We start from the raw sequence: 27,400 nt of genomic DNA on the forward strand, positions 1-27,400 counted from the left end.
ATAATTAGGTTGGGGGAAAACACGTAGCAGACCCCCTAAACGTTTGGAGTGGACAATTTAAAACCTAAAATCTTAAAACAGAAGAAATGCAATACCAAGCTCCGCAACACCAAAAAGACCTGGAAGGCTACTAAGGTGGATGAAGCGATGCTGATTTCTTTTAAATTTGAAAAAAAAAAACCTTCACCACATGTGGCCAGAAGATTTCTCATTAGAAAAACGTTTGACGTGAACAAAGTGCCAGCTGACTTTTTAAAGCAGTCAAATGCAACAGGTTTGTTAGAAAGAGTAAAGCTTACCTCGGTCTTTCAGGGAAAATGCCTCTATAAAGTAGGATAACTGGCCTTTTCAGCTTTTTTGGACAGTGGATTGGTTTGAAATATTACAAAGAGTAGCTAATGGAAGAATACGGAGCAGCTGACATTAACCATAAGATGAAAGGATGGAGGCAACAAGCCGCACATCTCCAACTTCTCCACAAGGTCACATGTTGTTTTACTGCTGTTCAGAGTGCAACATAAAGACAGATCACCATTTCTAATAAAATGATGGAAAAAGGAATTTTAGTTATACCCAGAATACTTTATCACAAAAATGAGAGTTTGTTTTTTCTGTGTCTTTGTTGTTCTTTTTTTACCCACAGAATTCTGTGTCCTGTAACATGAAATCTTGGTTGCCACTATCACCTAGATCTGAAAGATGAAGCTAATGCTGAGCTGCTATAAACTGCGGTTCCTCAAATTGTGTATAGAAACACACTCCCACATTGAAATGCTAAACATCTTTAAAAAAAACAAAACAAAAAAAAAACCGTGTTCACAGCCTGGTGAAAAGATTGGGACGTGGCTGCTTTGACTGAGAGGTGCACAAACAAATGGAGTTAAAGCAATGATCCGCCTGCTTTCACTGTGATATCTTCTGTGCTCACAAGCTGATCATTTAGCACAATATCCTGAAGCTTCACAATGCAAATTCCAAAAATAGCAGGTGATGTCATGAAGGCTATGTTTATTTTTAACATACAGTTTGTAGTCAGGCTCCATAGACTGCCATGTTAGAATGTCCAATATTATGGTAGAAACCTCTTCTTTGGATGCTGGCTGTCTTTTGTTCAGTTCTTTGTCAAGATGATCCCACAATGCTTCAATAATGTTGAGGTGGAGGCTTTTGGGAGGCCAATCCATGACTGGTAGAGTTCCACTCTGTTTTTCTGTCCAGGTATGCCTTTACTGTATGGCATTGTGTTTGGGATTATTGTCATGAAAAAGAAGCCGTTTTGATTCAGATGCTTTCCAGATGGTATCACATGGTAGATCAAAATCTGACTGTACTTTCCTGCATTAATAGTTACATCAATTTTGAAGCAATCCCTAATACCACTGTATAAAGTGCAGCCCTAACCCATGGCAGAGCCTCCAATGTGTTTTACAGATAATTTAAAAAGTAGAAGAAAGTCTGGTTCCTTGGGAGCAAAATATAGAAAGACATTAGGGGTAGCTCAAGACTTTTGCACATTACTTAAAAAATATGGTTAGCATACAATTACACATCCTGTCAGTTCAACCAGGATTTCAATAGTTTCCATGCACATGTAGCTACAGGTAAAGCCTACTGAGACAAACAGCATGCCATGATTTCTTAGAAAAAGTTCAATAAAACTGAAAAAAACAACTATGTTCATGTCCTAATCCATTATTCAATTAAGCCTCAATTAGCCTTTAATCCCCATTACCAGTCCAGCGAGAGACGAGCAGTGAAGGAATGAATAAACGTCTCCCCGGGGAGGACGGAAGAGCAGAATAGAAAATGAAGGACTGCGGAGATATAGGGGGCTCGGGGCAGTTTCTGATAACAAAAGTAGTAATTAGTGTCGCTAAAAGATTAATAGAAATCAGAATAGCGTGTGTGAAGGATAGAAAGAGGAAGGTGGAGAGAATGAATGGAGTCTTTTGAAAGTATATAGCCCCATTTTGTTGTCAGGCTATTTTCTGCACCTACAGAGTTGAAGGAGGGGAAATCCTCCAGGGGTTAAAAAGTGCAAGCCAACACATACACTTTAAAACATGCACAAGATGGACAGATGAGGGGAATATGGCACAGGCTGACAAGAGGACAGCACCTCTAAGGATTTTACATCTAGAGGCTGTTATGTAGTTTGTGTCCATATTTGAAATATGCATTTCATTTTGCCTCATGTTTGCCCATATGCGTGACGTCTATCCTCCATTACTAACAAAACCTATATGGACGCCGGGCAGATATTCATGAATAGGGCTCCTCTCTGAGTTCGTACTTATCCAAACCCTCCCGTCCTCCTCTTCTTCCACCCCTCCCATCCCCCAGTCCATCTGTTTTGGTGGAGGCCATCCATTAATAAAGAGACTGTCTTTTCGTTTCTATTTCCCATCCTTCTGTATTATTTATTTACTTATCTATCTCCAGTTATGGTGGGAAGATATGTGTGCCAGAATGGGACGCAGCAGATCTACCCACTTCTAAAAACAAATGACTAATCATGTTCAATCTTTTAAACAGCCATAACAGCAATTAGTATAGACTCTGATTGACAGCTCTTTCAATTTACATCTACCAAATCGCAGATTGTGGGTGTTAACAGGTGCTCGGAGGTGTTCAGATGAATTTTACATTTCAACCCAAAAGAGACTTCATGTGAAGGCTGGAGATGGTCTGAAAGAAGTAAGTCTAATTAAAGTGTTTTTTAAAAAATGACTATCTGCAATTAAAGTCATCTGAAAAAGAACATTTTAGCAGGACTCAATACACTAATTTGATCAACTAAATACAATCTATGATTCTGCTGGAGTGATCATTTTTTTGTATGACTTTATCAGTCATTGTTGTGGAAAAATGTTGGCCCACTTTTCTATAAAATGTTGCTTTTGTTCATCAGGATTTGCAGGTATTAATTTATGCACAGCTTGACATATCAGTTGGGTTGAAGTTTGGGCTGGACTTTGGGTTGAGGTTTGGACTTTGGGTCATTAGAACACATTCTGTTTGCTGCTTTGCTTAGGATCACTGTCATGTTGCAAGACCCAGTCTGGACCAAGCTTTAGCTGTTGGACAGATTGCAACATTGTTCCAGAAGGTTTGTAGTTTTTTGTTGGTTTGTTTGTTTTTAGGTGCAGATTTTTTCTTGGCAACCCCTTCAAGAAAGCCAAACTTGTTCAGTCTTTTTTTTAATTGCAATGTTATAAACTTTAACCTACAATATGCTATTTGAGGCTTATAGAGTCTGAGATAGCTTTGGATTTTTCTGCTGTTTCTCTGAGCATTGCAGTCTGACCTTGGGGTGAATTTGCTGTCCACTCCTGGGAAGATTGGCAATTATCTTGATTGTTTTCAACTTGTAAATAATCCTTCTCACTGTGGAATGATGAACTTCCATTTGTCTGGAAATGAGCTGATAACCCTTCCCAGATGGGCATTAACAATGACTTCTTTAAAATAATTTCTGATATTGTTCCTCCTTGACAGAAACCTGAAAAAACTGCCAAAATGTCTGCTTTTATAGAGGTGTTCATACTTGCTGATGATCAGTTAATCAAAGGCATCTGACTAGAAGCACTTAGATGCTACTAATCCTATGTAAAAAATATTTTTTTCACATGACTGAAAGTGATCAAACCTATTTTGGTGAACCATCTTCACAATACAATTTACATCTATTGATTGAGCCCTTTGGAGGACCGTAAAAAGGGGGAACTATTGATAAGTGCCACAAATTCACTGTCCAACCAACCAAATATGCCTCTAGGAACAGACTGTATATGAAAGATGGATGTAGCTTTAGTTTGGTGGGAAGATGATCTTAAACACTAGTACAAACAATAAACCTTAATCTGATGAGTTTATGCCCTATGCTGCTTATCCCACATCACATTCAGTATAATATAATGAGCTTATATAAATTATGGTCCTTAATAGAGTAAAAAAGGAGGATAAAGTAGGGTTTTCTTTAGGCCAGGTCGACTGTGCAATTAAGATTGGGTGAAAAATCATCTGCACACTCATATTTCAGAGTCATCCTTTGTTAGTCACAGCTAGTTTCAAAACACCACGAAGGCTCCTGTGAAAACACTCAGCTTGAGGCTTCACAACAGGACTTCACTAACCAGTGGGTGATGGCTGCGTCAGTCTCGTGGTTACACCAGGATAAATAACTAATCTGTTCAAAATTAAACTTCTTGATGCAGAACAAAAGTTTCTGACTCTTTACATTTTAAATAAGATATCTTCATGAAAGTGATGTTTAAAATTTTAAGACACCATACTATTAACGTCGGTTTCTGCTCATCAAGCACAGTGTGTCTGTACTCATTTAAATGTCTTCATTTTAATCATTTCCACTATCTCCATCTCCCTCTTTCAATCCATCTTTATCATATCCGCTATTTCTGTCTATCCAGTCGGAGCATCTTCTCGGTGGTCAGCAGCATCTGTAATTTCTAAATGTCATTTGGGCATTAGCTCATGAGGCCAGGCAGGATGCTGTAAGTGGGGGTGATGGAAGAGGGAGGTCAAAGGGAGGAGCATGGGTGGAGAAATACAGTAGAGTCGTTTTCATGGCCTCTTAGAGACTCAAAGATTTGATTACAGTTACCGGACAGAAACAGAGAAGATTGATGCAGACGGATGCAGATAAAAGGCGTATCACATGATCACGCTGCTTCTCTTTACGATTGCAGTAGAAAAGGGCAGAACAAAATGATTGAGACAGGTGATCATAAATTTAATAAGAAACACTGGAAGAGGCCCAGTGACTTCAGCAGTGTCTGAAAAAAAAATCCACTTGGCTCAAAGGTCAGAGTGTAATATCTTAGAAGAGCTATTTTCATCTATCAGAAAGAGAGTTTAATCTGTACATCAAACAAAAAACGGCCCCAGGTTTTCCCTGCCCTCTGCTGGACATGCTTTAGCTCAGCAGGAAAAAAAACTGTCATTTTTGTAACCTTTGCTATCAGTTCCACTTAGGGAGAATGTAGTAAACAACAAAGGCAAGGTGTTTGTTTGCCAGCCTAGACATCAGACCGTGGCTGAGCCTCTGGCAGCAGAAAAGCTGATGTTGTGCTAAGAGACATCCACTCAAAAGCCTTTTACTGTTCAGTTTGACAAATCAGGAGGGCTGATTACCATGCTCAATAAGAATGGCTCAAATCTGCATATTGTGACATAGCAATTTTCTTCAACGTTAGCTGTGAATCTTAAAATTTGAGACAATACTGTTCACATGCTATTACTATAATCTATTCACAATGGGCAAAATTGGTACCATACCTGAATGATGAAACCAACCTCTTCAGAACCATCTAGACGGGAAGGACTGACAGTTATTTTGTACCTGGAATGCAGGATGAGTCAACAAAATCACTGACTCTTTATAATAAGAGCACAGATACTTACATAAACATCAGAAGAGGTCCCTTTGGACAATTCAAGTATCTAATTAACAAAGCCCGGCTTTCAGAATGTAGATGTTTATGAGGGCAAATGTTTGACAAAAGGAAGCTAATAATGACATCAAACAAAGCACAGCTGTGCTTTGTTATGAAGGCAATAAATGCATTTTCTGTGGTGAAAAATACACAGGAACTCAATTATCCATCCATTCATTTTCTTCTGCTTATCCAGATCGGGGTTATGGATAGGCTGGAGCCTATCCCAGATGTTCTAGGGACACAGACGGGGTACACACTTAAAAAATTATGACATGTAAAAATATGTAGAGGTTACAATTTCTTTTTGCTTTTCACTTCAGTTTTCCTTTACTCTGTGGAACCTGCAGAAGTAAAGAAAACTGAAGTAAAAAATCTTACAAATTAGATGCTTTCATAGACAGTACATTGCCTCCAGCCCTTTTTTTCAGTGGTTCTTGGGGTCAATGTGTCAGTTGATTTACTCAAGTGTGCAGATTGGTGTGGTAGTGTTTAACAAAGATAGGCTCCAGGTGACAAATCAGTGGTTTAATCACCCTAGATGTCATTTTTACACTGGCCACTAAAGTAGATTTATCACAAGTCAGTGATGTAATGGCACCAAGTCAGGTATGGGCTTATTACTCATAACTGCTCAACAAACACAGAGAGAGTCAAGCAGGGGTGATTGCGCTCTCTTACATACTGGATAAAAGCGACCAACAGAGCTCAGAGCTTCTCTAACCACAAATATAGGTAAAATAACTGGAGAATCAAAAACTCAAACTCAAAAATTAGTCTTTGTATAGCTAAGTTTAGTCTAGCTATCCAAATTTTGGAGCTAAAACAAATCAAGTATAAGTATTATTTTTTTTTTAAAAAAAAAACACAATAGTTCGTGCATAAGGAAAATGTGACTCAGCAAAATATCTATTTGACAGCTAACCTGGGCTAGCTGAGCTGCATAACAAAACTAATAGTTATCGTGAGCCCAGCTAATAGTTGAAATCACTTAGCTCTTCGGAGTCCATGTAAGATTTATTTATTAAAAAATAAATACATCTATAAAATAATCTATAACTATCTTATAACAATTAGTCTTATAATTAGGGCAAAGCAACATGCTCTCTCATGAGCCATTTTTGAACCTTTTTGTGCAGCCTTGTGAACCATCTGATTGAATAAAATCTATTCAAGAGGGATACTTACATTTTACACAAGCTGGCAAAAAGTCAGTTAGCTCAGTGTTTCCCAACCACTGTGCCGCGGCACATAGGTGTGCTGTGAGAAATAATCAGGTGTGCCGTGGAAGACTATCGGGTTTCACCTGGCAACACAATTACATTCTCTTCCACTAGAGGGCAGTGCAATTTCTTGCTCCAATTAAATGGGTTGCCAACTGCCGGTAAAACAGAAGAAGGCGAAAAAGAAATTACATGGTCATGACACGAGTGAAACAACGCAGCGCATAATAGCAATAGATAAATATTTGAAAAGAAAAAGTATTCAATCTGACCTGGGTCCTGGAGAAAATTCTGACCCAGATGAATGTCCTAGCATGAGTAGTAAAAGGTATATTGGGGACAAATCAAGCCAATTCCGCTATGCCTGGTGCACGGGGAAAAATCTTCAGTAGCCTATGCTTTTTGTGACATTTCTGTTTGTGCCCTGTGATTTTTCTAATGTAAAAATAGTTTTGAAGACAAAAGGGAGTCTAAACTGATTCTAGGAAAGTTTTCTACTGCTTTACTTTAATGGATTTTGTCATGATGTTTTTCTGTATACAAAAGTTGTGATGTCTTAATCTATAAAATAAACTCAAATGTCGAGTCCAAATGCTTGACAGGGCACGAGGAGACAAGCAACAATAAAAGAAATAAAAAGTAAAAATTTCCGTTGTTTGTTCTGATTCTTGTGTAGCACATCGGTAATCGAAACTTCCATTAACAGTTAGAAGACAAGAATGCCTGCCAGGTGCTTGATGCATTATATTGCTCGTAAAAGCATCTCACTTACTTCCTCCCTTTGTCTCTTAATCATCTAAACACCTCCCAGCACACGCACACATGCACATACATACACACACACACACACACTAAGAGACAGACTGGAGCAGTGGACTGTTTTTCTAATTGGTGTGAACTGATGAGACTGCCGCTGGTGTTGCCACAGATACAAGTCATTAATGTTACCCCCTGCTGGACACCACAAGACTAAATGAAAACCACGCTCACAAGCACATGCACAGCACCTCCTGTAACACAGAACAAGTTGCCATGGGAACTGTTGACATAAATGAATGGGATGTGATGTGGTGTAAGTGTGTGTAATAGCGAGTCCGGAGGAAAATCAATAAATGGACATGCTTTCAATCTCTTTATGTCTTTTGTCCACCATCCATCAGCACCCTCCACCCACTGCTCACTACATCACTCTGGCTCTCTCTCTTGTTCGCACACATATTTTTTTTGTCTCTTCTTATCAATCACGGCAAAATTGGTGGTACAGTGTAATGTCTCAGAAGTTTTATTGGAACCTAAAAAACAAAACAAAACTGAAGAACAGAATCAGTGGACCATTATGACGGCATACAAATTTATAATTACAATGAAAAGTTTGTCACATATTAACTTACAAAAACATTCGAAGTAAAACAGAAGACATAATAATAATAATGAAAAAAGGAAGACAAAGACCTGTAATGATATACACTGGTTTCAATCTAATCATTTCTACAGTGGATATTGTACTACTAAAATACTGACAGTAAAGTTACAGGACTAGGGCTTGCCCATTGATCACAATAAATCTGATTTTCTATTTCAAATTGATGTTATTTACAAGTTAATCCAGTTGTATATGATTTTGAATTAAGTATCATAATTTTTCTTTTAGTCCTGACCTCCTGAAAACCTTTTTTTGTGTGTAGCTCTATCTGACTAATTTAACAGACACTTAAAAAAAAATCTGTAAAAATACAGCACAATGTACTATTTTAAAATAAGAGAATTTATTAGGAATTTAGTCACTTTTTTTTTTTTTACCATTTGTTATTTACAGAAACAAACAAACAAAGAAAGAAAAAACAGACAATGTACTGGCAGAAAATTAACAACACATTCTTTGTTTTGTTTGTTTGGTTGGTTTTTATTTAATTTTTTTACAGTGTAGAGACCGCCATCAACTGTTCTCCAGTCAGATCAGAAATACCCGTTTTTCCCTACTAACCAGTTGTTGGCAGGGGGGTTTACCAAAAGGTCTCAACAGCTGTATAATTGGCACAGAATCAAACATTAGCACTACTGTTTGGCAGTAACACTAAAAAAAGCTTTACAGAAATTTTAAAAACTCAAATAACTCAATTAATACTTGTTTCATGATTTTAATCGGTAGATTTAATTCTAAAATGATACGTGTAATTTCACTAAATACAGATTTCTTTATCAAAAACAAAATGCTAAATGAAGAAAAAGACCAGCGGGCTGATACCAAGTCAACAAATCACAGCTAAATCATTACAGCAGATACTTCTTTCCCATTTTCTGGCGAAAATTTTAAACTATGCATCATACAGTATTCCTATCATTCCCAAGAAACATCATGTTGGTGTGTGAATGCACCTCAGCGGTGCAGTCCACTGACGGAGACACAAAGACAAATGAGAGCGCATGCTGCAGTTTGAGTGCTTGTAATTCTGTAAGTTCATTTGCCTCGGGCTGAACTGCAGCGCAATGAATATAAATGTCTGACACAAGATTGAAACAAAGCAAAACAGAAGGCAAGACTGTCAAAGGAAAATCTGGGCCTGCACACACACTCACACACATACACTCAAATTCCAACTCACAGACAAAGTACCTGATCTAGTTTGCTAGATGTACATACACCGGTACATTAAGATCACTTTGTTTCTATAATACTGGTTTTCAAAATAAAATAATATTAAGTAACATAACTTTACTTAAAGAACTAATCTTTGGTGTACAGTGTTCAGAATTTGGGCTGCTGACAAATAAATGCGAGCTGAGCTGATATATCTGTATCCTACAGTCACAAAAAACAACCTGGAATATATTTTTGTAATCAGTAGAAAAGTTCTCATCATTGTACATTTACATTACATAAATTCTCAGAAGAAATGCAGTTCATGTAAATGCAGTGCTTTTATTTAGCTGCATGTACAGCACATATAGCTGTGTTGTTGTAATTTCACAAAAACATGTTTGTCTCCAACCCTGTAACTGTGGTCCTTTATAAGAATCTTCAACCTTAATGTATGTGACATAAGGAAGAAAGATGACTTTAAAAAGTTAAAATTTTCTTGTTAGCCAATTGAAAGCGGCTTCAGTTCAAAGATCCACACTTACCCAAACGCTGTGTATGTGTTAGGGTGTTTCAGTGAGAACAACTCTACTTCATTTTAATGTTGTTCCCTTATCATGTAAACTATGTTGGATAAATACAGCATTATCAGCCTTTTCGGGAGTATCACGCTGAGGTCGAAGGTTACCACACCCGGCAGGATTGTGCTCCTCTGTTCATAATCGACGACTCGGAACACTTGAATGATTTCCGAAATTCCTCGTAGTTACTCATCGCTCCAATAACTCTGCAGGACACGAGTGACGATAAAGGTCAGGTTGGAGGGGTTCTTGCTATGTGTGTCCATGTGTGTGTCCATGTGTGTGTCTGCGTGCGGGCTTCACCTGTATTTTGGTGGACTGTGAGCTCCACTTTGGATCTGCTCCCTGGCCGCTTCTGGTCTGTATGTGTTACATCTCACCTGCGCATTACAAACACACCAGTTAAATGCTTTGCTAGATACTCAAAATGACGTATGTGTATTCATAAGTTTCTGACTTAACATGTGCCATTGCATGCAATATTACAATAAAAATCCCAAAGGAAAACTTCTGTCTAGCATTCCATTTGAGGCCATTCCATTTCATTGTTTCCACAGACAGGAATGCATTTGAATGCAAAATCACACATGCATGCTTCTATAAATGCAATAATTCTGAGTAGCCAGACATGTTCCACACATGGAAACAGTAAAACACGATGACATCCTGTTTGGCTAGACAGCATGAAAGGGGAAGAAATAACTCTAACAGCTCAACAAGAGCAGTACCCAAGATGTGGAACACAGCATGGAAGCCCTGTGATAGATTTCCAAACCTTTCTCATCTCTATGGTTTGGATAGCATTAGAAATAGATATGTTCAACTGTATTTTACATTTGTTTCAGTAAATGACAGCGTGAGAGGAGCAACATTGCCTCCTACTGACACTTTTAGGAATTACAAGAACAGACTCTTCAAATTTGCATAAAACTGTAGTTAAGAAATGAAGCACATCAGGGATGTGTCCACAAGGGGCCCATGGGAAATATAACTGGATTCTCCAGCATGGATAGAACCAGCTATAGAAGGTTACTGAGTACATTTACTCAAGCACTTTACTGAAGTACAATTTTAATGTATATACTATTTTTAATTAATACACTTTAATGGTTTATATGGTTTGGTTTATATTCAACCATTATGTTAAAGTGCCCAAACATTACATTTCCCATAGGAAAACGCCCAAATATTACCCGTCTATCATCACTTTACTATGCAGACCTGCAAATCAACTGAAAGTCTTCAGATCTAACACACACTGGCAGAAAAACTGCATTTAGAGCGTAGTGAAAAATAGTGTGCAAAAGTGTCTTTACATGTGCGTAGCTCAAGAAGAACAGTTGGTTGTTGTTCAGTCCAACTCCAGGCAGCAGAGGCTCCTCCACACCACCTCTGGTCTCATCCACCCACCGCCTGTACGCCTACACAAGAACAGTGAAATAAACATTCTCTCATCTGGATTGCTTTATACGATGTCGTTAATTCTTCTTCATCATTTTTGCTAAGGGAACAAATTCATTTAGAATTAGGAAATTGCTCTTTTTTTAAACATTAGCTCACAATGTCCGAAGTAGACAGCTCCTGTGGAGAACCATTTCTTAAATCATAGATCATACCCTGAATGCTTCTCTTATTCCTCCATTGTCTGCTATGTTTTCTGCCAGGGTCCTCTTACCCCGCACCTGCAGGGCAAAACATTTACAAAAGAGTAACAAAGGCAGTAATGTATCAGAAACGTCTGAACTGAACAACAGTCTTCAGTTATTTCTTGACTTTGATAATTATCCAATTATACACATGCATTTTTAGACAGTTTCTTAGAAAAGTGGTTGAAATTCATCCTACATCTGCAGGTTTTTCTTTTTTTATACATTTTTGCACATTCAGACTGTTTCCTTACATTTAGGCCCGCCTCCTTCCAGTGATAACCATTATACTGGTCAATCATACACTGGGTCTTCTCATTGAAGGCCTCTATAGACGAGTTGCTCCACCACTGTTCAAGATTGCCATTTTTGTCATACTTGCGACCTGTTCAGACCACATAATTCACTGTGTCAGGAGTTTGTTATTCAATCACAAATGTTATATTTTGAAATCATTATTAGCAAACATTATTTACCGTTATTGTCAAAGCCGTGAGTTAGCTCATGTCCAACTATTACCCCGATGGCACCGTAACTTAAAGATCTGCAAATCAAAGGAATGCGGGTTAGACATTAGCCCGAGTCAGAGCAGCATTTAAAACAACACAGAATTTAGTGTGGCACAAGTCAAAGTCTTGTGGAATTTCAAGAGAGGATTAGATTCTATCAGTGGTGCTCGATCAGGGGAAGTATGCAAGCAGTGCCTGTTCAATGAAGTCTAAACACAGAGATCTCAAACAGAATTCTGTCATAATTATTCTGGTTTCACTGTATCCATTCTTTAAATGATTTACATCTTGAGGCTGCAGCCTCTGTCTTTGGAAGCACATTTGACTCTGCTTGACTACGATTCCATTGGAATGTGCATTGTGGATAAACCTCTGGTTTTTGATGGGAGACCGAGGGAGACTAGCAATGCTAAACAAGTTGCTGCTGGCTCTGCGTTCAAGACTCTGAACACAGTTGACAGTTACAGACTTCACCAGTACTTTCAGATTAGCATGCATGAGAACTGTCTATACTGAGTGTATCATCTTTAGACAGCTGTTTTGTTTAATACACTACCTTATTTCTTCATTAATAATTTGAATCTTCCTGTATTCCTGTATTGACAGTGCACAGGCCTTTTAATTCAGCTATAATGGTCCTTAGAACAATTACAAGTATATAATTGAGTACCAAGTAGAATATATTTAAATATTTAAACCAGCCTCAAACATAAACAGCAGTAATATTGATTTATACTGATCGAATTTACATAACAATAATACAGCTTTATCTACAGTGTGGTACATAAAGTGTGTTATTACTTCTACTAAAGGTTCTAAAATGTTCCTCCGGCACAGATCATTGTCACCTAAGGGCAAATATTTTTTTATGATAACTATAAAAGTAATAACATTTAATAATTCTTCAGCCAGCAAGAAGTGCACAAAGGGGAAGATGACCACACAGAGTGCAGCAAGATGCATGACATGCAACACTAAATCATGAAACGGTATGTCATAGTCTGAAGCAACAATTTGTCTTGTTAAACAGTCGAAGATCATTTCTTTTTGTTTGTCATTGTCTCTGCTTGACTTTTTGTTAAAGTCACCACACACCTCTTGATCCTATCATACATAAACTGTGTGTAGTTAATTTTCTATTAGCGGCCAAGCTAAAGAGCATTAAAACTGACAGCTAGCAGGCAGTTAATGAGCTACTTTCTTCATTCAGTAACTTTTAGTTTAATGATGTAAAGTACCACTCAGAGAACAAAACACCAGGAAGAGGAAAGAACACAATAAAAAGAAAACAATAGAAGCTTTGGAAGCCTTAAGTGAGTGAGCACCATTCCAGCTGGGCAGGCTGTTACATAGCTTGTCATCCAGTCTCAGATATCATAAAAAAAGAAGCATGGACAAATGTTACTGTGCTGTGTTGCTGTGGGAAATTGCTTTACAAAATAAAATCAAGCTGTCAAGCTAATGTTTAATATAGGACAGTTTATAGATCTGTTGAGAACAATAATGCTGCCCAGGCTGTAGTTCTCTAATAGGAGGTTTTTCTTTAAAATAAAGTCAGCTCTTGGGTGGGATGACTCACCTTGGATACTCTTTTCCCCAGAAAAAGGGTTTTTGAAGCTCTCCAGCAGGAAATCCTAAACAAGAAGAACAAAAATAATTTTTCTTTGTGTGTATCTTTAGTTCTTTCCAAACAGGATATTTTACTGCATAAGGTCAAGGCTTTTCAATCTTATGTTTGCTAATAAAAATAATAAAAAAGTGGAAATCCCACAAAATCTTGACCCAGAATTGGTGCTTTACTCTGTCTGGTCAGGACTTCACTGAGTGATTAAAAAAACAAAATGTAATGAATGTATATCTTACTGATTTGATTTGTGGATGAACTATAGAAGGCGTTCACGGTTGTTGGGTTTGTAAACCACCTGAAACACAAACACACATTAGGCATTAATAAGGACATAAAACCATAGCCTGATTATAAAAGATCGCTGGAGCTTCAGAAGGCAAGAAAGGAAGTGCCTCCTTCTTTCCAGTGGCCAACAGGGGGCGACTCCTGTTGCTGTATCCCTAATTTCAAGTCTCATTTAATACATCACAATGTCTATTTTATAAATTATAATGCCCATTAGAGTCAAAAAGCAGTTAAAGCTGCATATGCTTTAGGGCGGACCTAGTGTCAACATGTATCTCCTTATCAAACGGATGATGTCACAGTGCCTAATTAAGCATTCACACTTGCCACTCACTCTGTGCGTGGGACGCTCTTTCGTAGCCAGGAGAGATCGGATTGAGCGATGAACTTCAGTGTCTGCATCACGTTGCCGTAGTAGTCATTCTCTTTTAACTCTAGCTGAAGCAGACACAAACACATTACACATTACTTCTAAATAGCAACATTCCTCCATCTTCAGAATGAAAAGCGGGAAAAGCATTGCAGGAACATGATGCTGGTGCTGTGCTAATTTAAACAGACCTGCTTCAAATCTTCAATGAGGTAGGTGTCATTCAAAATAAATTCTGGGTAGCCAACCTTAGCCAGGACTGCATGTGCCTTTAGAGAGGGATAAGAGAGTTTAAATAAAATCTAAATTAAACATAAAAAGGTGTGTCAGACTCTCATTCAAACTTAATTGGCAGAGAGTGCAAATATAAGTTTGAATGAGTAAGTTTAAATGATATTAAAGTAATAAAAAGAGAGCACTGTGAGAGTCATAGGCTAAAGTGTCTTCACAGAAACATTGCCGGGTCCCTACAGCAAAATCCTTTTTAATTATGAAGGTCTATATGCTTGCCATAAAGTGGACCCAATTTCTTTAAATGGTTTCAGTATTGTAGCTTGAGCAAAGCTGGTGAATGATAAGTAGCTCGGTTCAAGCTGAAAGGCATCAAAAACATTTTAACAGTGAGTGGAGCTGAAAACAATTGTGTTAGGAATAAGATCCTGGACACATTTGAGTCTGACTTTATGAAAACCTATGATAATGTATTTTCTCTCAATCATTGCAGTTCCAGTGAGAACACATGACAATTGCAATCAATGAGAACGTGACAATCCCTGTCAGCCAAAAGCTCAGGTGTCACGCTGCTCTAAACACTCTTTTTTCACTCAGTTTGATGTCAGCAAGAGACGATATCCTTTTATGGTCACAGCATAAAAGGCCCCGAACCACAGTTTGGTTCGGGGCAGTCAAGTAGAAGAAAGTTAAAAGTTAATAAAAGGAGACGTGGCTTCCAAGAGGGAAGAGATAAAAGGATGGATTAAAGCATCACTAACACAGGCTTTTGAACAGGAAGCAACCCCCCCGGAAAGCACTGGTCACTAGGGGAAATTTGTATTCCTTGACTGACTGGTGAGTGGTTTCAGTCGCAAGGTGAAATCAGTCACAAAGAGTGCGCAGCACCAAAAACATCCTTGTGACTGCTTTGGGCACTAACAGATCAATGCTGTTGCCTGTAGTTTGCAGGGAAGATGCTGACTTATCCGCAAAGACTTACCAACTGCTCGTTAAGTGGTAAAAATAAAAAAATATTGAGCATCATATATCTCTTTGTGACAAGTTTCACCTAGTGACTATCAACCACCTCCTTCAACCACTTGCCAACTGCTCAGGGAATAGTCATTTTTCTATGGTGACAGGTGGTTGCCAGGGGATTGTCCACGGGTCTCTGGCCCGTATGACTCATGCCTAAGAACCTCACCAAGGCTGACTATAAGATAAATAAGGATTATGGTGGATCACGTAAGAGACACTGTTGTTGGGTTGTTGAGTAAAGGACTTCTTCTTTTTTGCGTATAAATATTCTTTAGTGGTGCTAGTAAATACTAACAGATTTCCCGAACCGATAGAACAATAGTATCTGTTCTAGCTTGGCAGCTGTTTCCAGCTGCTGCAACTACAATAAGGTCAGACTTTGTTTTAACGGTTAGATGTGACTAACACAGCTGTTCAGAAAGGGGGTTGTTTTCACTATTTAATGCACTGCTATATTTCATTCAGTTTTTTGGGTCAGTTTTGGATTAAACTGTTTGAAATTCACATCACCAATCCAAATATTTTTTAATATTACAGTTTAGATTAGAAAAGATGGAATAAACTGTGCCTTTTCCACAGCTCGCTTCTTGGTTAAATCATCCATCCAGTCATTCTCCTTCTCCAGCATGTCGATGAACGCCCAGCGGATGCCGTCGATCAGCTCCTCCATCTGAGAAACAAATTCAAGTACGAAACAGAAGTTTAAACGTTCAGATTTTCAGACGCGAACCAAGAACGTTCTCACTTATAGCAAAGTGAGACTGTTTATAAAAAATGCAAAAAGGCCCAGCATCATTGCCATCTAAACACAGACACACACACCTACAGTGATGCAGACATCACAGCTCAGTACTCATCTGTTACACAGCTACAGAAAACTCAAATAGCTGAGCCAGGATTTAGGATATGATGGGAACACACACACCATGTGTTTCTTGTCCTCCTGGAAGTGTGTGTTGACAAAAAGGCGGCCGGTGGCATAAACAAGTGAGTTCTCCACGTAGTTAACACACTTATCCCAGCGCGGGGTCAGAGAGGTGGTTCCTGTGGTTACCTAATGGGGGCGAGAGAGACGGAAATTCAAGGTGACATCGCTCCAAAAAAACAACTTCCATTAACAAGTTTCCATTAACGAGAGTGTTTAAGACCTCACGCTGAGTCACTTTAGTCGGGGAGGGGGGATGATTTGTTTAAAACATTTGAAGCTACCTGCTGGTAAAATTAGAAAATCTTTCCCCAACTCACTAAGTACTGTGACAAGAATTTTGGGACCTAAAAACAGAGATTGAGAAAAGCTGAGAAACCTTCAAGTGTAGTTATTTAGGTTTAGGTTTAAAACATTTAAAAAGGAAAAAAAAAAGTGTACATTAAGAGAATTATGAATGAAATGCACTCAATTAACTAATCATCAGCAAGTTTGAGCACCTTTATAAAAGCAAGAGATTTTTGGCAGTTTTGCAGGTCTGGAAGATTTTAGTGTGTTAGCACAATGCCAAGAAGCAAGTACATCAGAAATGATCTCAGAGAAGCAATTGTTGGTGCCAGCCAATCTGGGAAGGGTTATAAGGTTATTTTCAAACAATTTAAAGTCTATCATTCTGCAGTGAGAAAGATTATTCACAATTGGAAGACATTCAAGATAGCAGCCAGACTTCCAAGGAGTGAATGTCATAATAAATTCACCCCGAGGTCAGCCTTTTGCTCTGAGAAACTGTGAAAGACCCAAGAGCTACATCTGAGATTTAACAGGCCTCGGTTAGCACGTTAAATGTTAATGTTCAAAATATTGCATTTCTTAAGCTTTTCTAAAATACAGTTGTTTTCAAAACATTCAAAAGTGATCATATATGGACATAGATTTGTGTACCGACCCGAGCGTAGTCAAGGTATCTGTAGAGGAAACGACGGCTCAGAGCAGTTATCCGGGAAAAGACTGTCCTCCACTGCACGTAGTTCGCTACCGTCCTGGAGAGCGAGAGACACAGGGACATTAATTAAATTCCTACATGTAATCTCATTATACACTGTAAAATACTTGTAATGAGCGACAGGTGCCCTCGAGCCCCAGTGTGGGCTCATGTCTGTGCCTGTGTGTGTACATTATATCTGTCCCTTATGAGGACTGGGTTGAGTTTAAAGGGGACTTGAACGTTTATCTCAGGCGCCAATTCTTCAATTTTTTGACACTACGAGAGTAGCTTTGCCTGATATACATTACAAAATAATCCTTATTTTTCTTTTACTGGGCCTACTGAGCCCCTCACTGTTTTAGCTGCTCTTTCTTTAAAGCCATCCTGCCATTAAGCCAAGCATCTGAACTTTGAGGCTGTGTAGCTTTTGCACCCTTTTATTGCCTATTGCTTGCAGATTTTGCGTCTGCATTGCTGATGCACGTAAACTACCCGAGGCAGTTTTCTACACTGTTTAGCTCGCATTGGGACCAAACAATTGTATTTATTAATAGGGTGTGTATCAAGAGTGTCTTTAAGCTATTATTATTATGTGCTGTGCTGGATAGAGAAGTTGGCTCTGGAATGCATCATGTCAACAAGGCACCACGATAGAAAGGGAGTCTGTACCGGGGATCGGTGGCCTCGATGAGCTTCATAAGTTCCTTGAAATACTGTGGAACTCTGACGATGACAGGCTCAGAGGAGGAGATGGATCGATCCGGGTCACCTTTAGACTCCACCACAGTTTTTACAAAATTAAGCCAATCGAACTACAGCGACAGAGAGAGAGGGAGAAAGAGCACGAAAGGTCTTTAACAACATATAGAAAATGTAGTATATTCACCAAGCCAGCTACTTCAGTTTCTGGGCATCCCAACACCTGCACGCATTGTATTTTTTCAATTTCAAAGTTCAATTTCAACTTTTGAGAACTACATTTTTGTGCACAGGTAAATACAAAATATCAGCAGTCCTCATTTCTAATTCGGTTCGTATTGAGGTTAAACATATCATGAAGCTTGTAGTTACATTTCAGACAAATCCAATAAAAGCAGTTTCCCTGACTTGCTGATTGAGTTTCTGCTCTCAGTAGCTACAAATTCACCATAAGAGCGGTACTGATCTTTCTTCTGACCTTGGAAACAAAACAGTCCACAAAAAAACAGGAATGTTTGGTACTATTGAAGTAAGCCCTGCTTGGTAGGAAGACTTCTCAGGAAAAACAGGGCAAGGACATCGTGTACAACTTGGTTTCGAACCGGTCTCAACTAATGCTAAGGTTGATTTCTTTCTGCCGGTTTTTCTGCATGCTTTTAAAGTACCTGAGGTATTGAGCGCTGCAAGCGAGAGAGCGTGTATTTGTTGTACATGCTCTCGCTGGTGCGGTTTTCATAGGGAATCAGGATCTGCAGACACAGAGAGCAATTGTCATCAGCATGACTGATCCTAAATTTGTCCAAAAAACGATTTCCTGTTATACTGTTGGCGAAGCTGATGAATCAGCAGCCATATTTCACAGTGAATAATGTAGAGTTTTAATTAGCTTTGGAGCTACAGAGACCTATTTAATAATTTTCATACATTAAGCGGGATTATATTTATCTGACATGACGTCCTTACATGAGCCACTTTGGTCTCAAAGGCGAGAGCCTTTTCCATCTGGGTCAGAGCGTCTTTCTCTGGGGCGCCCAGCATGACGGCCACATCCACCATCAAACTGAGCAGCGCCGCACGATACTGGAGAGAGAGACAGAGAGACTTCATTCTTTCATTGCTCTGAGCTATCAGGCATCATCAGACATCAATCAAGCGCCTGCATCTGCACTCACATACCCTTGTGCTACTGTATCAGTATTCAGTGAAATGTATTTTTTTTATTATTACCTTTTTTTGAGGGACAGACACACAGCAGCAGAAAAATATTCAGTGGTTTAAAGGGACATTTATGTTCACAAATAGCTTCATGGTGACTGAAAAAGGGAATCCAATCTCTGTTGCTCTCTGATGATGTTTATAAAGCATTAGAAAGTTTAAATATTAGTGTGTTAAAGTTAGCAGATCAGATAAACTATTACTAAGAACGTTTAGGCTCAAAAGAGGTTTTTTGCATTAATGAAATGATTTATAAACAGCAGACAACAACAGACTTTGCTGACTGCAGATACCATGATTTATTTACATTCAGAACTATGACTTTCACAAACCAAATATAAAGAAACCCAAAACTGTGAATTAAGGTCCTGCTAATATATATAAATGCAAATGTATCCATTTATGAGTGGTTCAGAAATATTTAAAGCCAGATCAGTACAAAAAAGAAACAAACAATTAAAAAAAGAAAGTGATACAAGAGCGGTTTTATTCAAAAATCATTTTATTATCCTTACATTACTTTTCTGCTATTTTAAGTTTTGCATGAATATCTTGAACTACTCTAAATTCAAAGGCTTCAACGGTCTTCACTCATAAATGTTTGGATTTGAAGTTATGAGAAGGAATTCACAGTTATACAGATTATAAAAAGCCTTATGTGATATCTTCAATTCCATTTAAATTTATAGCTTCTAAAGGTGATTTATGAGGTCTTTACAATCCCTTTTGAGTGGGAACTCTGTGACTGAGGTGAGGAAGAAATCTTTTTTTTACAGGAAAACACAGAGGGGGACGTATTGAGTCTGAATAGAAACTCTTGTTCCGAAGAAAAGTCTTTTTTGCTACCACTCATCCAGGACGGAGAGTTTTGGTTAAAAGGTAAGATGCATGAAGGCAAAGCGGAAACTCACCGCCTGAGCAGAGGAGGTGTTGGTGATGTAGTCTTCCCTGGAAGGCAGAGACAAGGATGCCTGATCGAGCTACATGAAGACAGAAAGCGCTGGTTAGCCTCTGCTGTTTTTTACGCCGCTGTCTTTCAAAACGGTTCCAAGAGGTTTCAGATACATTATATTCTAGTGAAGTTAAGCTGGATACATAATAACTCACCTGGCTTTGAAACTTTGATCTGTTCGCATGACTGATTAGCTTTTAAATTCTGGCTGTATGTTCAAAAATATTGCTCTTATTCACTTTTCAATGTCATAATTTGGCACAGAGGGATTTTTTTTAATAAGAATAGCCTGTGCATGTATACAACATTCTTATAAAATAAAATAAGAATGATCGGCCCATTTGAACTGTTTTTGTGCCTTTGATTGTGCACACGATCACTGATTATTACAAAAATGAAGTAAATGAATAACAGCATTATTTTTTAATTTTCTTTGTTGAAAAGGTAGTTATCCTGTCTGGTCCCACTAAGCCTGGCAGTTTTTTAACAATGAAAATTTCTAAACCTAAACTTTAAGTCCTTCTACAAAATTGGAACCAAATGCTGTATATAAAAGATGGATATAGCACTGACCTTACAAACTGGTTTACAGAAATAGTTTTGGCCTTTGCCAACTTTGCAGGGTGGATCTAACTGAGAAATTGACACATAGTAGACACTTTCCAAACACAAGGACTAAACAGGACTGTAACTTAAAAAATAAACATATTGGTTAACATATTGGTTATAACTGTGATCGTAGAGTATAATTGGGAAAAGATGAGTTTATGACTTCACAGATGAACAGAGTCATGTTGTGCTTAACTCATGGATTCTATAAAGAAGGCTTCTTTTTGCCTCGTTCGATTCCTTTTCTTTTTCTTTTTTTTAGATGTCCATCTTTTATATACAGTCTATGGGATTGGGGATTTTGTAGTTCAGTACAAGCAACTAAAAAAAATGGGTAAAATGTAATTTGATAGTGAGATGAAATGGACTTCTATTTCTCCAAGTTTTTGAATCCAACAGTGCAAGTGCAATACTATAAAATGTGCTTTACAGTGGAGTTATGTGATGGGCTATGAAGGAAAAATGTCTGACCTTGATGATGTAGTGAGAGGAGTTTTTGTCATCAGGGGAGACGTACAGGCGAATCAGGACGCTCTTACTGTGCTGATTCCTCATCGCTGCCAGCGTCTTCAGGAGGCTCCACTGACTCTCCAACCACTGATATTCCCCACCGCGCCCGTCACCCACAACAGGCCACCGAAACTCTGGCTGTTTAAGTGTTTTCAGCATTGGTTTGGCATCCAGCTCCTCCAATAGAGCTTTGTACACAGACACACAACAAATGGTATACACAACTTTATTGATTTTTTTACAGCTCATGTGGCTATTTTTTCTAGCTTTGTGTTGCATCCATGTTTCTTATTATTTTTCCATTACCCCAGATCTGTCGTGTGGATCAATAAAAGCTCATCCTACCTTATTTGTTTTCAGAGTCACTGTGTCTTTGTGTAAATGATTGACTTTGTATGGACATTTAATTGTAGGGTTTGAATTTTGAGGGTCTCATATAAACAAAGTCCCCACAAATCCACAGAGCAAACATCCGTGTCGTGACTTACTTTCATTCAAACAGGAGCGGTACAGGGTCTTAGCTTTGGTCACTGCTTCAAGTTCGTCAGGGTCAGAAGGAGCTTGCAGTAATTCTGATGGAGCAAAAAAGTCTGTGTCATCATTCAAAGAAACCTCTAATGCCCAGTCATCATCTCTGCTAGAGGCTAACCGCTCAGGGATACATTAACCGTCACTAGGATAACACACTTAGCCATACAGTCAGGATGCATAATGGCTGATGTTTAATGTAGAATTAAAAAAAAAGAATGTATGGATTAAAATGATGGTAAACCATCATTTACCATTTACAATTTAAAATGATGACATGCTTGCTGTATTGATTTAGAATTTTTAATCTCCTTTCTTAAATTTGATGTGAGCTTTGCAGTGTTATTGGAGCACTATGCTATTTCAGTAGCATACTCTGAAAGTGAGAGTCCAGTGAATGGAAACACTTAACCTTGTTCATGACCTTTAATGAAATTCCTATTAAGGAAAAAGGTTGCATCATTGTCTACTTCTGCCAGATGTTTCTTCCTGTTAAAAGGGTGTTTTTCCCCCTCACTTTCACCAAGTGCTTGCTCACAGGGGGTAACCTGTTTTCAAGGCACAATATAAAGCACCTTGAGGCAAATCTTGTTGTTTGGCGCTATATAAATAAAATTGTACTGAACTGAATATCTAGCACTATTCCTTTTCTGTTTTGTAATTCCAATATTTTCATTTATTATTATACTGGATCTTATGCTTATCTTGTGTCTGAAATAAGCCATTGTCTTGCTAAGCTACCTCTTCCTAAAAGAGCACTTTTTGCTGACTGGCTAACTTCCTGTGTGCCGAGCAGCTTGGGTGTGCTCTGTTTGACCCGATGACCATATAAAGACAACTGTAGCAATGTCCCAAAAGTAGAAAAAATTGAAAACTATTCAGAGCAGTCTGCAGCCAAGAATTTAGCTTAAAGGAAAAACATTTACATTCAGTGCATGCATTTTACATCCATACTTCATTATTCCAAACTTCTGAAACATTGTCAGAAAACCAAAATGCTTATTAGGACACTGATGAGGAATTTATTCTCAAACCTTTAAGCCGGATGTCAACATGCTGCCTAAGCCAGGGGTAGATGCCGTAAGAGGACGAATCTTCAGGAATTGGGTTCTCCTTCAGCCACCCACCGCAAGAGAAAGCATAAAAATCCTCGCAGGGGTTTACAGATTGATCCATTTTACTTAGAATAGACCCAGCTACAGAGATTAAAAAAAAAACAAAAAACAACAACACCTCCATCAATGACATTCAAGCATAAGGTACTTAGGTAACAATTAAGACAATTAACCCGCTAAACGTACAAGATGGACCATTTAGCGCCTCTTCTCACCTGCTTCAATGCATTCTGGGGTCAGACAGAACTCCTCCTGACTGGATTTTTGAGACACTGAGGAAGAGGAAAAGAGTTGCTGGTGAAGTTTGAGAACTGAAGGCATGCGCACAAACGTCGAACAAGTTCAGTTCTGCAACAAATTGGTGGAAGTTGAGATTTTCACAAGGCTGCACATTGAGCAAAACCAGTTCTAGGGTCAAAAAATCAACTTTGACTCAGACAGTTATTGTTATTGTATATTTGATGCATAAATGTCTCTTTGAAATTCTGCCTCATCTCACAAGATATCCTGAATGCAAGGATGAATTATTAGCAAATGTATAAGTTTGAAAATATTGTGCAAACTTGACTTTTCATGCTCTTTGTTGTAATGATATATATCATAAAAAATGCTCTAGAAAATGAACTCAACAGAAACAAAATTACTATATTCTCAACTGTATAAACATACAGTCTACCCCTCCTTACGTGGGCTGTAAAATTTTGACTGCATGACTTCCTCCTTGGAACACTGCACTACTATACTGAAGCATTATTACATATATTTCGGCCTCTGAATACTCCCCCCACCAGTGATTATGCAATAATTACCCAAAAATGACAGTACTTATTGGAGAAGGATGTAGTCGAGGACATTTCTACTATCCACTCTTTAGGAAAAAGGGTCAAACCGAGATAAACAAGCAAAGCTGATACAGCTGGAGAGCGCTCAGACAGAGTAAACAGTCATGCTTGCCCACACTCTTGAAAGACGCAATAAGTGTGACATTACTCGCTTGCTTTTGTGAAAGGCAATCAAAACACCACAAAACAAACAGAATAGGCACGCCATTGTTTAAGCTACTTGCATTGTAACTGGAGGTTTACCCATTCACTTCCCTTCCTAGAAGGTGAGCAAAAGCCTGCCTTTCTAACCTCCTGGCAGAAACCGCTGTTATGCGATGTGGATCCGTGGACAGATTTAGAAACCAAATCCCCATTGTGAACGGATGAGTGGAGCGTTACGGTGCTGCGCCGCAATGTCTGACCTCTGAGGTCCACCAGCCTTGTTGCCTAGTTAGAGCTGCTTGTTGAGAGTTGTGGCCACTTTCAGAACAGCTTCAACCCTGCATGAACTGCAGGCCTGGAACAAACTCAACAAGGCGCTCTCTCACCCAGAAGCCCATACACAGGGGTTTAAACACGCACACACACACACACACTCGCGACTGAGGCTCCAGTGTCACTGCTAAAACCAAATTTATGTCCATTACTGAGATACCAAACAAGCCACTGACACAAACATGCAGATACACAAGCGCACATTTAAGGCTCACACTCTTTAAACTCATTAAAAATATCTGGAAAAAAAAAAAATCAAAGCAGCATTCCCGTGTATGGTCATTCACATGGATGGGGACGGGGGGGGGGGTTCTATTAGTGTGGGTGTGTGGGACTGCATACATGGGCTCGTAATGTAATTACACTTCAATGAAACCACAAGAATTCTGCCTTCCCTCAATAACAAAAAAAACCAAAACAATACTTACTCCCGCACCCCTCCCTGCTACAACCATCCTCACAGCCATGCACCACTCACACTACTCAAATGTTCTCCTCCAAATCTTGAAGGCAGAGTTTCACATGAGTGATGCTAATCCAAACTATAAGCATAGCAGAAAGACTGGAAAAAAATGAGCATACAGCTAGTCAGGTTCTCTTTAAAGTTCCTCTGGAGCCAGGCTGCAATATTTCCTACAATGTAAAAACCACAACTTTCAAACAGCAGATAGACATATTTGTTCACTGCAGACAAAAGCAAGCTAGCTATTTGGTAAATGGGCTGATGTAGCACACACATTCATGCCTAAGTGCTTTTAACAGTCATACACTCACACTCCAGTAGGTGCATTGGGGGCATCTTGAGGTTCAATATCTTTCAGAAAGGTACTTTGAGGATCCGTGGATCAATCCACTTACTGTCTAATTAGTAGGCCACCCATTTTACCTCCTGAGTTACAGCTGCCCAGTATTTTTTCCCACTTCTAATATTTCTAAATATCAGAGTGAGCATGCTCTTATTCTCCAAACTGTTTCTTTTGAGCAAAAATTGAGAATTTGACCATTATAGAAATACATATAATATAATACATATAAAAATATATTTTTTTTTTATTATGAGTAGTGACTAATCTTTCTGTTGAGAAAGAAGGTCCACATGTTCTGTGCAGAGGGAACTGGCTGCATTGTTTCAACAGAAATAAAAAACGAATAAATAATAATGAATCGGAGAACAGACAATTAGTCAGGAGGAAACATCTGGAAAAGTCCAGCTAAGAGTGCATACAGCACTCTTACACAGTCCCCAGACATGGATTAAACCTACTCCCAGAATAAAAGAACAGTCAAAGAAGCTCTCCAGCTCTAGGATTGTGTTAATCCATGGGAATCCATCAAAATAACAGCCCTCAAAGTCAACCCGTGTTTACCCAAGCTTTATTGTCTTTTTAATTATATTTTATATATTCCCATGTAAGCGATAGGTGTTAAATATATTTGTTTAAACTCATCTTACTCCTTTTTGCCCCCTTTATTGCAGTGTTATGTGGTTATGTGTGAGATCGCTCTTTCTTTAGCTAATCTAAAGCATGCAAATTACTGGTTTAGCACACCTACCAGCACCTACGATCTTTTACAGCACCAGCTTAAATTGATGTGAATAAATAATTTGCAATCCGTTACACATGTCCCTGCTAAAAATATTACACTCTGCAGGAAGAGCTGTGAAAAACACATTCTTTTCTGTTCCACTAGTGTCCAGATTTGAGTCCCACTGTGCATTACGGAGAGCACAAAGTTGTGCGTGTGCAAGTGGGCGTGTATGAAACCTTACATGAACCTAAAATAGTTCTACACAAGTTACCCGCGAGGCCTCCACAAAGACCTTTGCTCCCACTCGCATGGTCATGTGTTATTTACAGTCTGCATGTACTATAATCTGAGGACACCATGCATTCCCATACGTTGGATTCCTAACTAATTATAATGTAGGATAAGGAAAATGTGTGCATATATAAATATATGTGTGTGTTTGGGGTGGACTTACCTAGTATGAGAGCAAGAAGCAGAGCGGCACAGAGTAACACACACATGGCCAGAGCTATCTTGTAGAGACGACTGCTGTCCCTCTCGGGTTTAACCCCCCCGCCGCCTAAATGCTCCAGCTCCATGGTTTACTATATCACACACACACACACACACACACACACAGATAAAACACTACTCCTACAGTCTAAAAATCTTGAGAGGTGAAGTAGACATTAATCATCTAAATACAGGCAAAAAAATAAAAATAAAAATCCCAAACTATAGAAAAATAGGCCCCAAAAGTCTAATATCTGGGCAAAAATTAAATGCCCAAAAGTCCTACAAACATCTCTGTAAAATTTCAGAGAATTTAAAATTTCCCTCAATTTAACAGCCCAAACTCGGATAACGTCCCCAATCTGTCTTGCTCTCTCTGCTGCTATCTGTCTATCTGCAGCTACTCAAACTTCACTCTGGCTCTTCAGACTGTTCCTCCCTCCATCCCTCATCCCTCCTCCTCTCCTCCAGCACTCCTCCCTGCCTTGCACCCACCCTCCCTTCTGCCCTTCCTCCTTCCCTGCAGAAAACTACAGACCAGTCTTCCCAGTGACATGAACTGAGGTCATATATTAAAACAAAAAAAACAAAAAACAAAATCATTGGTCAGAACCAGGACCTTATCTGTGCATGTGTCTGCACTGGCAGCTGCACTTCTTCTTCATGGCGCACATGTGAAACGTGTGTGCCTAATCTCATGTACAGAATAGCAGGGTGCTCTGCTCGAAACATTTATCAGATCAGACAGCCAGTGAACTAGAACCAAATTATCCTCACAGGACACCGATTATTGCAGATTAATCTGATGATGAAGATGGTGTTGCTGCTGTCTGCAAAAATACATCACTGTTTTTGTCTACTTTCTCACTCTCTTTGACGGCCCAGAAGTGCAGATGACCGTGACAACGCAGACTCCTGATTGGCCTTCAACTTCACCCCCTTCACTGTGGTAAGAACTCTTTCTGCACGTGCTCATTAGGGTTTGGGGCGTCGGC

At 38.9% G+C, this 27,400-nt stretch overlaps 1 protein-coding gene across 1 annotated transcript; it reads right to left on the reverse strand.

Moving 5' to 3' along the window:
• Positions 1-7,959: 7,959 nt before the first annotated feature.
• phex (phosphate regulating endopeptidase homolog, X-linked) lies at positions 7,960-26,803 on the reverse strand. The gene is made up of 22 exons (XM_063484208.1): positions 26,368-26,803; positions 23,280-23,336; positions 22,984-23,145; positions 21,910-21,993; positions 21,383-21,609; positions 20,262-20,330; positions 19,099-19,215; positions 18,801-18,884; positions 18,106-18,248; positions 17,398-17,491; positions 16,452-16,580; positions 16,095-16,196; positions 14,467-14,544; positions 14,240-14,343; positions 13,857-13,915; positions 13,573-13,627; positions 11,961-12,028; positions 11,739-11,869; positions 11,455-11,520; positions 11,155-11,259; positions 10,142-10,218; positions 7,960-10,044 (listed from the first exon to the last, which is right to left on the reverse strand). The coding sequence occupies exons 1-22, from the start codon at positions 26,489-26,491 to the stop codon at positions 9,942-9,944; spliced, it is 2,238 nt and encodes a 745-aa protein (XP_063340278.1). The 5' UTR covers positions 26,492-26,803; the 3' UTR covers positions 7,960-9,941.
• Between the last annotated feature and the right edge of the window lie 597 nt (positions 26,804-27,400).

Source organism: Pelmatolapia mariae, linkage group LG9 (genome assembly GCF_036321145.2).
Source record: "Pelmatolapia mariae isolate MD_Pm_ZW linkage group LG9, Pm_UMD_F_2, whole genome shotgun sequence".
Taxonomy (NCBI): Eukaryota; Metazoa; Chordata; class Actinopteri; order Cichliformes; family Cichlidae; genus Pelmatolapia; species Pelmatolapia mariae.

Excerpts from the sequence above, each read along its gene's own strand:
- phex (XM_063484208.1), bottom strand. The coding sequence starts at position 26,491 with ATGGAGCTGGAGCATTTAGGCGGCGGGGGGGTTAAACCCGAGAGGGAC. Across the intron at positions 11,870-11,960 it reads TCACGGCTTTGACAATAACG|GTCGCAAGTATGACAAAAAT; the intron begins GTAAATAATGTT and ends TGGTCTGAACAG. Across the intron at positions 11,260-11,454 it reads GAATAAGAGAAGCATTCAGG|GCGTACAGGCGGTGGGTGGA; the intron begins GTATGATCTATG and ends GTTCTTGTGTAG.